The sequence below is a fragment of the Thermobia domestica genome, chromosome 7 (assembly GCF_964235325.1).
Source record: "Thermobia domestica chromosome 7, izTheDome1.hap1.1, whole genome shotgun sequence".
NCBI classification, from domain to species: Eukaryota; Metazoa; Arthropoda; class Insecta; order Zygentoma; family Lepismatidae; genus Thermobia; species Thermobia domestica.
The window spans coordinates 33227122-33239810 of NC_137460.1; the positions used below are offsets into that span (position 1 = coordinate 33227122).

Sequence of the window (12689 nt, forward strand, 5' to 3'; positions counted from 1 at the left end):
AAAACCTGTATTGTACTTGTTATGTCTGTTTATTGATGAAACAAACTTGTGAGCAGGGGAAGATGAAGCAATTTAAATTTATGATGAAGTTAAAAAAAATTAAATCATAAGCCAAAAGTGAGCAAAAAATATATCTTTTTAAACGAAAAATTACTGTATTCGAAGATAGAATTATTACTCCTTCTCCTCCCCCCCCCCCAAAAAAATAGTTTATTTCTTCAATAAAAAGAAATAAGTACAAACAATGTTTTTGTAGTGCAAATAAAAGAAGAGTGAAAGAGACTGAAATGGAATAAGAAATGTCATATTTGTGAAACTTTATCCTCCTTGCGGCACCGCAAGGCATACTTCAGTTACCATAAAATGTTATTTTTCTTTTTTTAACACCAAAAGGCAACTTTTCCGCACTATTAGAAATAAAATTTTACAAGTTCGAGTTTTTTCGTTACTTATTGACCAATCATTGTGATATAACTTTGATTTTTAACATTCTTATAATTTTATTTTTTACAGTATAACCAGGGGTGCCCACAAGGGGGGGGCTATGACGCAAATTGCGTCATTGAAATATTTGGGGGGGAGGTAAAAATCTATATAAATATGTTTGAGAGGGTGTAAAAATTAATCGAAAATATATTTTTTCATGGAAGAACACCTACGGATAGGCAATTGAGGGGGGACATAAGGAGGGTGGGTACCACTGGTATAACTACCAAATATTGTTGCAACGTAAAGTGTGGCCGTAGTACCTCAGTAACTAGAGCTCATCTCTGGTCCGTGGGATCTCTGGTTTGATGTCAATTCGTGCCAAGTGGGCTTTGTGGTGGACCAACATTATGTGCATAGGTTTTCTCGGGGTTCTCTCTTTTCTCTATTTTTTTTATCCCACAATTTCATTCATTTTCATCGTCACCGTCTCTTTGAGCCTATATCAGAACCGGCCCTAGGCAATTTGACGCCCTCCCCCTTTCCTCAGAAAGAACAAATCATAAAAGCCACGATTTTAAGAATGCTACACCATCATGAACAATGAAGTGGAGGGAAAGGAATGCATTCGCACTCAGAAAGGCCTATACACTACAAATACAATTTTGTTGTATCTGTTTTTTTTCTTCTTCTTTAAATAATAATCTATTATCTTAGTGAAAGATAAAGCAAACACACCTGCAGATGAAAGTAGTCCTTTTCATAGAATTCAATATCGAGCTTCAATCTCAATATATCAGTTTGCAATTCCAGTGCAATTAGCTCTGTTATCTTTATTTCTTGATTTTTATTCTACATATGTTAAAGAAAATTTTTTTAAAAAAATGTTTCCACCTTTAATGATAAGGGACTTGTTTGTGACAAAGACAAGACTAGTTTTCATATCAAAACTGTGATAAACGGAACAAGTTTTTGCTAATGCTCGAGAATTGAGTTCTTGTATTTGGTAACACTCAAGCAATTCATGCTGGGATTTGTTTGATCATTTGTCTTAGCACTGTCTGTATAACCTTAAACTAATGCGACCTAAACATGATTTATGGATGTAGTATTCAAATAGAAGGTCAGCTTAGTAAATTTAACTATCATTATCACGAAGTCTGTTTCCAACAAGAAATATCTATTTCAAATAATATAGTTATGACAAATTTTGCCGCCCAGTCCAATGCACGTGTTGCACATATGGTAGAGCCGGCTCTGGCCTACAAAGTATAATCGTGGGACGTAAAACTGAAAAACTTCATTTCATTTTACAAAGTAAAATATAAGTTAAATTGGTGATCTTATTTTTTTCATAATTCATTACAAGTAATAGTGTTAAATCAGCATTTAGCCTGTATAATTCAATACCCCGGAGCGTAGGTAGCGACATCTATTCGAGGAACTATTTATTATTAGAACTAGTGCGACGTACAAACTAAGAATTTCCGGTTTATCATTAAGGTAAAAATGTGAGGGAAAATTTTTAAAAAGAGGAGAAAAGTTATATATAAATTTGAATTGAACTTAAGATTGTGACAACATTTGATTGTTACATATTGCAAAATAAAATTAAAACATTGTTAACAATTAAAATTATACCTGGGGGCCAAGGTGGCTCAGTGGTAGAGCGTTCATCTCTGGTGCATGGGGTCCCTGGTTCGATCCCAACTAATGCCAAGTGAACTTTCTGGTGAACAAACACTGTGTGCGAGGATTTTCTCGGGATTCTTCCGTTTCCTTCCACTTTCTTCATTCCATCATTTCTTTCATTTCTCATCACCGTCTTTAGCCTAGCCGGGACGTAAAACTTAAAGATTTTATTCTTTTATTTTTTAAAAATTATACCTCAGTATTAAATAACTATACCCAAATTTGTTGTAAGTCGGATGAAGCATCAAAAGTTTAATTTAATCAATTATAAATATCTACTTGAAAATTTTAAGGGAGTTACTCTTCCGTCTCTTACTTTTGCTAATACTTAAATATTGCTCTCCTATTCCATCATTCATTTCTATACCCATTATTTTTAATTCTCTGTTGATATTTTGTTAAATCTTATTTATAATTATATTAAACAAAAAATAACTTTTATTTTCTCAGCTACCGTTAGAAAATTAGGACGCCCTCCGCACCTTATTATGCGAATAATGGACTGTGTACTTATATTTTTCCAACGAAAGCTTCATCCAATTATTCCGGACACAGCTGCACCTTGTCCTAAACCATCATGGGCGGAATCTCTCAAGGTAAGTCAGCGTAACATGATTGTACTGTATTTTTGAAATGCTTTTGGGTTCTTATATATATATATATAATTAAAATAACATCAGAATATAATATAAGAATTCTAATGTAATAAGGATAATGTCTGGCACATCACACGTTAACTTAATAATACAACAGACCTTACTATGCCCGTATATATATCCAGTTATATATTTCAAGTACAGGTAATGATGTGTGGAAGCAAACAAGTTTCTCTTCTTCTTCTTCTTCTTCTTCTTTAATCAGATAACAAAATCTCAGATATACAAATATACAAAATCTCATATGTTCCTCTTAACTCTTAATTATGCAGATAGAAATACCAGGGACAATATCGTATATCAAGGCAAATACACACTGCTGTTCCCTTCTCTGTTACGATGTACAGTGAAAAAATTAACATGATGAACCAATAGTCAAAATTAAATAACAGAAATTATAACGTCTTCATTTCTGAAACAGAGTAGTCATTGTCTAAAATGCACTCAGACAACGAATTGTCCAAAAAGCCAGAACGCAAAAAGTATACTAGACTGAAACTTCGAACAAGAATGAGATTTCATTGACCAGCAAACCACTCACTAAATGTACACTTAGTCTGTATAATACTTCACATAGATCCTGTTTCTTCTAGAGAGTGCTCTTGAACATTTGTTCTTTCAGAAAACCTAGGTGTGCTATACCGTATTTATTCGATTATAACCCGACATTGATTGTAAAGCTGCCCTTCCCCTTCGGAATTCAGAACGAAAATTAAAATTTCAAAAATTAAAAAAAAAAAAAAAGAAAGAAAAAAGAAAAAGAAAGAAAGGCTATTAATGAAGTATACAATGCACAAGGAATAAAATTTCTTTTTGTGTAAAGAAAGTTATTCTTCCTACTCGGAATACTTAAACATCTGCTAAATTTAAACGTGTTCGTATTTCTTTCTTGATTACAAACCAAAATCCAATTCAATTGAAAGAAAATCTACTGACTTGGCAGTACTAGTCTACATGGATGGCTTTTGGTGATATTTTTGGAACGTTTTTCTATTGCGTCGATAAATGGTGTCGTCTACTTTACCGCCCTTGCTAAAATTGCTGCTTATAAGCCGAAGTAATTATTTGAACTAGGATTTTTTAGGTGGCTTACAATCAAGTAAATACGGTATCTCATACTGTTTGTGGCGCAGTCTTAATTCTTATCCAAGTGTCCTTCCTCTAAATTGAGTTTAGGCTATTTTGTCCTACTGCTAGTATTATAAGATTCACATAGATTCCTTTTTGTTGAAAAGTTGTTTGGTGGATAATCTTATTTTTAGACGGCAGTTGTGTTCTGTTAACGTATGATGCATTTAATTTTGATCATTAGATATGTAAATTCTTGGTATCACAAACCTTCATCCCATGACAAATAAAGGGAGAAAATAAGTTCTTGAAATATCTCAGTGGATAAATATGCTAGTTACAGTTTATAATGTTTCTAATTTTTTCTATCAGATGATGGCAAGTGCCACATTTTTGTTGCAACTACAAAATTATCCCAAAGACATAATCAATGATGAAATGGTAGAGTTTTTGATGCCCTATTTTGAAATGGAGGACTACAATATGGATATGGCCAAAAGAGTGTGTGGAGATGTAGCTGGCCTTCTTTCATGGACGAAAGCAATGGCATTCTTTTTCAGTGTCAATAAAGAAGTTCTTCCACTAAAGGTTAGTAACGCACCTTTCTTAGAATTATGATACATTGTCATCTGTTGTTGACACATTAACAATTCCACGTTTAACAGAAGAACAGGTTTTTTTTTTTTTTACAACATTTCAGTCGATTAACCATCAACTTTTATCTGATCAGTTTCTTCAAATGTAAAATAAAACAGGAAACAGTTATATATGTATATGTCTCCTATAAGTAATAAAGTATGTGTTAAAACATTCTTAACATTTTGTGCACATAATCACTTAGTTATATGACATATATATACACTGACAAGGAGAATTACGGAAGTGTAACTCAAACATTCGAATGAATCTTTGCATACTTGTAGAACGTCGAAAAATAATCAACACGTATTTTTGTATTTCGGCAATGGTGCAGGTTTAAGGGTAGAAACCACCTTTGAACGTTGGGGATGGTCTCCAAGCATAGAAAACAGTCATTTAATATAGAAGAAAACATACTACCAGGGGAGTTTAGGACAAAATCTGACTTCAAAATTGCAAAATTCAAAATTGCGAATCCAATATGGCGATTGCAATTACAAAAAGTCTTCTGGTTTGAAATGCTCTGCAATTAACCAAAAACAATCATAGTTGACAGAAGTTACTGTGAGAAGGTTGAAGATCGATTTGAAATCCCTTTCTGTAGTTATTTTAATGGGTGCTTAACTAAAGAGCGTCTCTGCACCTCTCACTGTTCGGAGTGCTTATTGAAAGTGAGTCACCTCGCCGCTCACTAGTCAGGGTGCTTAATCATACTGATTTATAGTATATTTGAGTCCCGTGTTAAACTTTGAAGAACGCAATAGGCGCTAAATTGTGAAAGTAGGTTTAATTCTGATAATATAATATATTCGTACTTTAACTCTGATGTCCAAAATTTTTGTGTTCACTTTCTTGAGCGTTAAAATGGATTGTTAAATGGAATTTAAATAAGTATCCCAAACAGTGAAAAGTTAAGGGACTCGCTTTTAATAAACGCCCCGAATAGTGCGAGGGGATAGGACTCGCTATAAATAAGCACCCTGAATAGTGAGAGGTGCAGAGACGCTCTTTAATCAAGCATCCCGTTAAAATAACTACAGAAAGGGGGTTTCAAATCGGTCTGCAACCTTCTCGCAGTAACCTCTGTCAATTAATTGTTCTTGGCTAACTGCAGAGCATTTCAAACCAGAAGACTATTTGTAATTGTAATCACCATATTGGATCCATCATATTGAATTTTGTAATTTTGACGTCAGATTCTGAATCAGCTGTTCTAAGCCTCCCCCCACTGGCAGTGTTTTCTTCTACATTAAATGACTGATTTCTATGCTTGGAGACCACCCCCAAGGTTCAAAGGGTGGTTTCAACCCTTAAACTCGCGCCATTGCCGAAATAAAAAAATACGTGTCGATTATTTTTTGATGTTCTACAAATATGTGAAGTTTCATTCAAATCGGTGAGTTACACTTCCTTCAGTCTCCTTGTGAGTGTTCACTGAATTGCGACCATCCCTTCACACAAAGGAAGTGTGACCAGCAGCCGAGTTGATTACATGATCACTCCGACTGGTAATGTTGCAGAGAAAGAACACACTCGAGGCTACATGTTGGCAGACAGCCTCGGGTACTGTTATAATGGTAAGTAGGCAGGATTTGTTAGTATTCCAATAGAGCATAATTGTGGGTACCCAAGCAATAGGTGCATCAATAACCCATACAGCAATACTTGTCGGATGCGCCCGTTCGCGTGTAGTGAAGATGTACAAGGAGTGGGAAGAAAATTGGGTAACTGTCTCCAAGAGACGGAACTGCAGAGGCGTACGGAAGTTCAAAACGTGGGGTGAGCGTAGCGTCAAGCAGCTCGTGACAGCCAACGCACCATCAATGTCCTGGAATTACGTGACCAATACAATGGTGGGTGCACAATACCCACATCCCACGCAACTATACAGCATACACTGGCACGCATGAAGTTCCACAGCAGACGACTCACCCGTCACCCACTCCTTACGACTCGTAACCTCCGACTTTGCCGCATTGGGGACAAGAACACCCTAATTGAACCATAGATGATTGGAAAAGAGTGTGTTGATCCGATAAATCACGGTTTGTGCTACTCCACTCGGACAGGCGTGTGCATTGTGTGGCGTCAACAGCACGAAGCTATGGAACCCTCGTGCATGGTGCGTACTGTACGGGCAGGTTAGGGCGACTGTATGGTTTGGGGATGCCTTTGTTAGTATGGACTGGGACTGTTGGTGAGTATGGACCACAGCGAGACATCTGTTGTGTGCTTCCATGTTTTTGAGGATCACGTACACCCTACTTTTTTTTTTTTTTTTTTTCAACACTTCTATCCACACGAAGAGGCATTTTCCAGGAAGACAATGCACGATGCCACCAAGTCAGGATTGTACTTACTTGGGATGTTGTGGAACGAGCTCTTCGCACCATGACTCCTGCACCGACATCTGTGGGCTCATTGTAGGATGTCGTCAGGAGTATATGGTGTCAGATCCCCGTGGAAACATATCAGGAACTATCAGAATCCATGCCACGCGTATCCAGGCCGTCCTCTGAGCAAAAGGTGGACCAACAAATTATTAGATAGGTGGTCGCAATTCAGTGAGCATTCAGTGTATATAGAAAGAGAGAGATATATACAGAAGATGTTAACAGTCTCCTGTTTCAGCTTCAATTTTACATTTGAAGAAACTAGCCATGAAAGTTGAAGCCTAATCAACTGATATTGTCTGGAAAATATATATTTAAAAAACTACGCAATACCAAGGTGGGAATATTATTCTTTTACAAGCTTGTTCTTCACACATGGAGAATACGTGTAAGGGAAATATTTGAATTCCCTTCTCTCTTAGGATATACATTTCAATGAAAGTGTAATGCCCAGACTGAAAATGTAGGCGGTTTACAGGCGCCTGCGAAACATGCATAAACAGGCATATTTCTACAGGCGCCTGAAAATGGAACACTTTTAAACGCATGAGACAGGTATCGATTTTTTTCACGATCATTACATGTTCATTTCACGGAAACAGGTAGTTTTCATGTTGATAGGCAATGTATTCAGTTGCAACGTGAAAAATGCGTGTAAACAACATGTAGAGAGTGGAAAGACATGTACGTAACCGGCATATTCCATGTAGTTGACAAATACGTTACCTCATGAGGATCTGACGATAGCTGCTTTTCATACATGTTAAATACATGGGAAATACAGGTGTTAGCGAATTAATGGGCGTGTTAGCGGAATATACATGTAAAGTACATTGCATTAAGTACTATACACGTGTCAGGACCTTACATATGTGCATGACAAACTGGAGACTTGGTGCCTGAATATTACATGTTTCCTACACCTGTAACATTAATGATTCACTCCAATCAACCGTGTTCATTGCATGCACCTTTTTAACCCACTTATTGGCAATCATGATCATTGCATTTTCCGTTTACCTGCACATTGCATATAGGTGAGTTCACACTTCGCATGTACACGGAGATAATACAGGCAATGTATTCAGTTGTAATCCCATGTATTATACATGTGTATTATACAGGACCTTGCATAGCGGATGTCGAATTGGAGACTTGTGCCTGAATATTGCACGTCTCCTATGCCTATAACGTGAATGTTTAGCTCCAATCCATCTTGTTCACCACACGTATCTGTTTAATCCATTTATTGGCAATCATGATCATTGTATGTTCTCGTCCACCTGTACATTGCCTTTACACTGCACGTAGGGGAGTTACACACTTCGCATGTACACGAAAATGATAAATGTAAAATAACATATTCTACATCATGCGTTTTCCATGCTATACGCTAATACATGGTATTTACATGTAATGCGAATGTCACACATGTATATTACATGTTGATTAACATGCACCTTTCTTGTACTTTTCATTCTTAGTGTATTGCGAATGTTATCAACAATCCATTCAAGGTACTTTACATACACATATTCCCTCCATTTACTTGCATGTGAGTGACTACGTGTACATTGCATGTTCTCATTTTAATGTACAGGCTCTGTACAACGCATGTTTCCATGCAAAATTTCCAACAGAAGTTTAATACTTTTTCGACATGCATATCACCTGAAGACAATGTGCCTGTAATATTTTCTTTACATGTGTTTTCGTCGAAACAGGCGCCTGTATAATGCCTGTCAAAATCTGGCAGGCTTTTATAGGCAGTTCCATGTACAAAACATTGCATGTTTCCTCAAAAATTTTCATAATAGATGATAATAATCCATACAGTACTCTGCTTTCGGCATACATTTTGAAATACCTTATTCCCACAGAATATAAACTTTAATTAAAGTGACATTATAAAAATCCACTTTGACGTTGTTATTATATTTCAAAGGTCATTACAAGCGTATCAGCTTTTTTTTCCGACCCCGAAAGCTATAAATTCGACAGTATTCTCGGTCATTTTGGATATTTCTGTAATTGGTAATAAGGAATCGTATTCATAATTCCATCACTTTTAAATTCAAATTCATGTCAATATCCTTATAGGATTCTTTAGAAGACATAGATTGTCTTTTTCTAGAAAAAAAAACTACGTATTTCATACGACATAAAGCATTAAGTAACTGCAAGAATCCTTGATTATTTATTTTCATTTTATTTTCCTCCATTAATATAATGTATTCTCTTCTCTTCTGTTTGTTGTTTATAACTTACTCCTCCCCATACTTCAACAGTGTTTCTTCCTCTTTTTGTAATTACTTTATCCTTCTGTAGCATAATATTTTATCTCGTTAGTAGAGCTATATTTCAACTGTTACCGTTTGTACATTTCTAATATTACATTTTCTACGAAAAATTTAGGCGAATTTGGCTCTACAAGAGGCCCGGCTGAAACAAGCTATGGAAGACCTTGCGTGTGCCGAAAGAGAATTGGAAGAACGAGAGCAAGCGTTGCAAGAAGTTAAAGAACAGTATGACGCTGCTGTCGCAGAGAAACAAAGATTAACGGATGCTGCAAACGTGTGTCTCCGAAAAATGACGGCAGCAACTGCACTTATCAATGGACTGGGAGGAGAGAAGATTCGTTGGACACAGCAAAGCAAAGATTTCAAGGAGCAGTTAGGGAGGTAGATACGTTCAGATTTATAAATTCAGTTTATTCCTGTTGTTTAACACCATATTATTGTACAAATTTTGTACACATGATATAGAAAACAGTCGTTTAACATCATTTTATTGTACAAATTTTGTACACATGATACAGAATGGGTGTAGAAAACTCATTTAACATCATTTAATTGTACAAATTTTGTACACATGATACAGAATGGGTGTAGAAAACAGTCGTTTAACATCATTTTATTGTATTAATTTTTCTACATGATACAGAATGGGTGCAGAAAACTCGTTTAACATCATTTTATTGTACAAATTTTGTACACATGATACAGAATGGGTGTAGAAAACAGTCGTTTAACATCATTTTATTGTATTAATTTTTCTACATGATACAGAATGGGTGCAGAAAACTCGTTTAACATCATTTTATTGTACAAATTTTGTACACATGATCCAGAATGGGTGTAGAAAACAGTCGTTTAACATCATTTTATTGTACAAATTTTGTACACATGGTACAGAATGGGTCTAGAAAACAGCAACGTACCCTCTAGAATTTGAATTAGTGAACGTAATTTTGAATAGATTAACCACTTCCAGGATTTCGAAATTAGTAACTTTCAAGTAACTCCAAGATATCGATAACTGACAATATATCTCGAGTGGAGAACAGGTTGATGACATATTTCTTGAACAATAACATTTTTATTATGAATGGGAGCAGATAGTTTCAGAAATATAAGTTTTTCCGATATATTTTAAGTGCTTATACGGCAATCATTTTTAAAAGTAAAAGTATAGTGAAAACTTAAACGGCAATGATTTAAAAAGTAAAAGTATAGTGAAAACAATACTTGGTTAATAGCAGAAATTGATGCACGTTAATAATAATTATTTAGTAACTTATATTTTATTAGTATAAAAATAAATTCACTGTTGAGAAAAAGAAAAAATGTGTTGAAAAGATTTTTTTTTAATGTAATGCATGTCAAGAAGAAATGGGAGGTTTTGTTAATTGTCTTGTTATCGATGTTCGTATTTAATAATGTAGAGCAGTGTTCCGCGACCTTTTTCTACTTGCGGCACGGCATAAATTACCCATAACTCAACACGACACACCAAAATAATAGTAAATTCGCTCAGAAAAGTTTTATAGGACATTATTACTATGAATGAATATTGTAATCAACCTATTATTAATATATTTTATGATATATTGTTGTTATAGTATGATTATTAAACAGAAATCAGAAACATAAATTAAAATTTATTATCGTAGGTAAATATGATGGATTTAAACCCCACAAATGAAGTTATTCTATAGTAGGAAATAAACTTTCCGTTACAATTAAAGTAAATTGAAAATTCAATGCGTTATTACTGTTCTAGAAGCCTCCAAAGTTTACAGTTTGTGATACTGTAATACTTTCAGTTCGTAACTCTGAATAATTATTGTAATATTATAAGTTTACATTTAATATGTCGATTTGAAATATGTAATATTCTGATGTAGAACTATTTAAAAAAATACAACTTTATATTGAGTTGACAACACTAAAACCTGGTAACATTGCAGACTATGTTAAATAACGCTTCTCTGTCGATATTTATACACTGCAAGATTTTAGCGTTTTCTATTTATTAGTTTAAAATTTACAAGGCGTTACAAGATTAATGGTCCACCGTGTATCTTCAATATTTCCTACAAATATCATATTCAGTTTATAGTACAATAATTAAACATGATTTTGATTCAATTTGACATTAGTTTGTTTTCTTTTTTTCGTCTTTAAGGCTTGTTGGAGATGTGTTACTTGCAACAGCATTCTTATCCTATTGTGGTCCATACAACCAAGAATTTCGAGGAAACCTATTAGAAAGCTGGATGGATATTCTTAAAACCAGGAAAATTCCATTTACTATAGATTTGAACATCATTAACATGCTTGTTGATAGTTCAACGGTATGATAATTATTAACAATAGATTTAGACTTAACCTAAAAAAGATTCTAACCTCTAGTTAATATTTAAGTGTAACGAATAGAACTAGATAATGTGATTATTCATTCTACTAGTCAATGTCAAGAGCAGCTGCTCAGTAGACAACGCTGGCGAGTCCATGAGTTAACAGCTCACCCATCGCTACAACCAAATCAAAGCTAGTTTGCATGTGGTTTGTTCTGCTATAGTATCAGCTGTTTGCTTGTCCTATTGTGTTCTTGTAAATTGTATGTATTACATAAAAACACATATACATTGACTAGAAAAGTAAAAACATTTGAATTTTCGACAAGAACGAAAAAAACAACTTTAAAGTGTGTGATATTCACAAAAAAAAAAAAAAAAAAAAAAAAAATATGACTGTAGGACAGTCTAAAGTTATCTTTTCCCTACAAGCGACAAGGCAGACTTCCAAAAGCAGATAGGAGTAATACCTATGGCACTCACCGGGTAACGGTGACTCAGTGGTACGGCGCTCATTTATGGTGCGTGAGGTCCCAGATTCGATCCTATCTCTTACTAAATGGACTTTGTGGCCGACCAGACACTGCGTGTGTGTGTTTTCTCGAGATTTTCCTATTTTCTTCCACTTTCTTTATTCTAGAAGTTTATTCTTTATTATCCTAGTTAGTTCGTATCCTATGATCATCGTTTCCCTTAGCCTCGGAGCATAATCATGGTACATCAAACTATAAAAAAGAAGAAGAGAGGAAGAGAATCTCTGACACTCATGAAAAGGCATTATTATAATAAAAGTTAACAATAATGGGAAAAAAATATTCATTCTTTCTAGATCAAAATGGAAATAGAAACCTAATTTAGTGTTCCTATATGCCCTAATCTTTCTAAGTATCATAGTAAATCTATTAAGAATCGGACACTCGACCCTTCCACATGAGTCTGTAAGGTCAAAATCTCAATAAATATAAGAACCAGAAAAACAAACTAAATTTAATAAAGCTTAGGAAATTACTTCGTAAGTAACAAAAGATTAATAAGAATGAATAAAATTTGGGATAAAGCAAGAGAACGGCGTCACTAAAAATAAAGTGAAGAGGGAATCAGATGCTCAACAAATATAGCTCGAGAAATCACATGTAAGGAAATCCAGAGTCGAAACAGAAATTTTATGAAGACTCA

The 12689-nt window shown here is 34.8% G+C and overlaps 1 protein-coding gene across 1 annotated transcript in view; it reads left to right on the plus strand.

Annotated features, from left to right (window-relative positions):
* Positions 1–12689, plus strand: part of Dhc1 (dynein axonemal heavy chain 1) — a 176597-nt gene that overhangs the window by 114260 nt on the left and 49648 nt on the right. Inside the window, exons 37-40 of the mRNA XM_081764457.1 lie at positions 2569–2714; positions 4215–4430; positions 9290–9555; positions 11342–11510. Of these exons, the coding sequence (XP_081620583.1) occupies positions 2569–2714; positions 4215–4430; positions 9290–9555; positions 11342–11510 (797 nt within the window). The remainder of the gene's footprint in view (positions 1–2568; positions 2715–4214; positions 4431–9289; positions 9556–11341; positions 11511–12689) is intronic.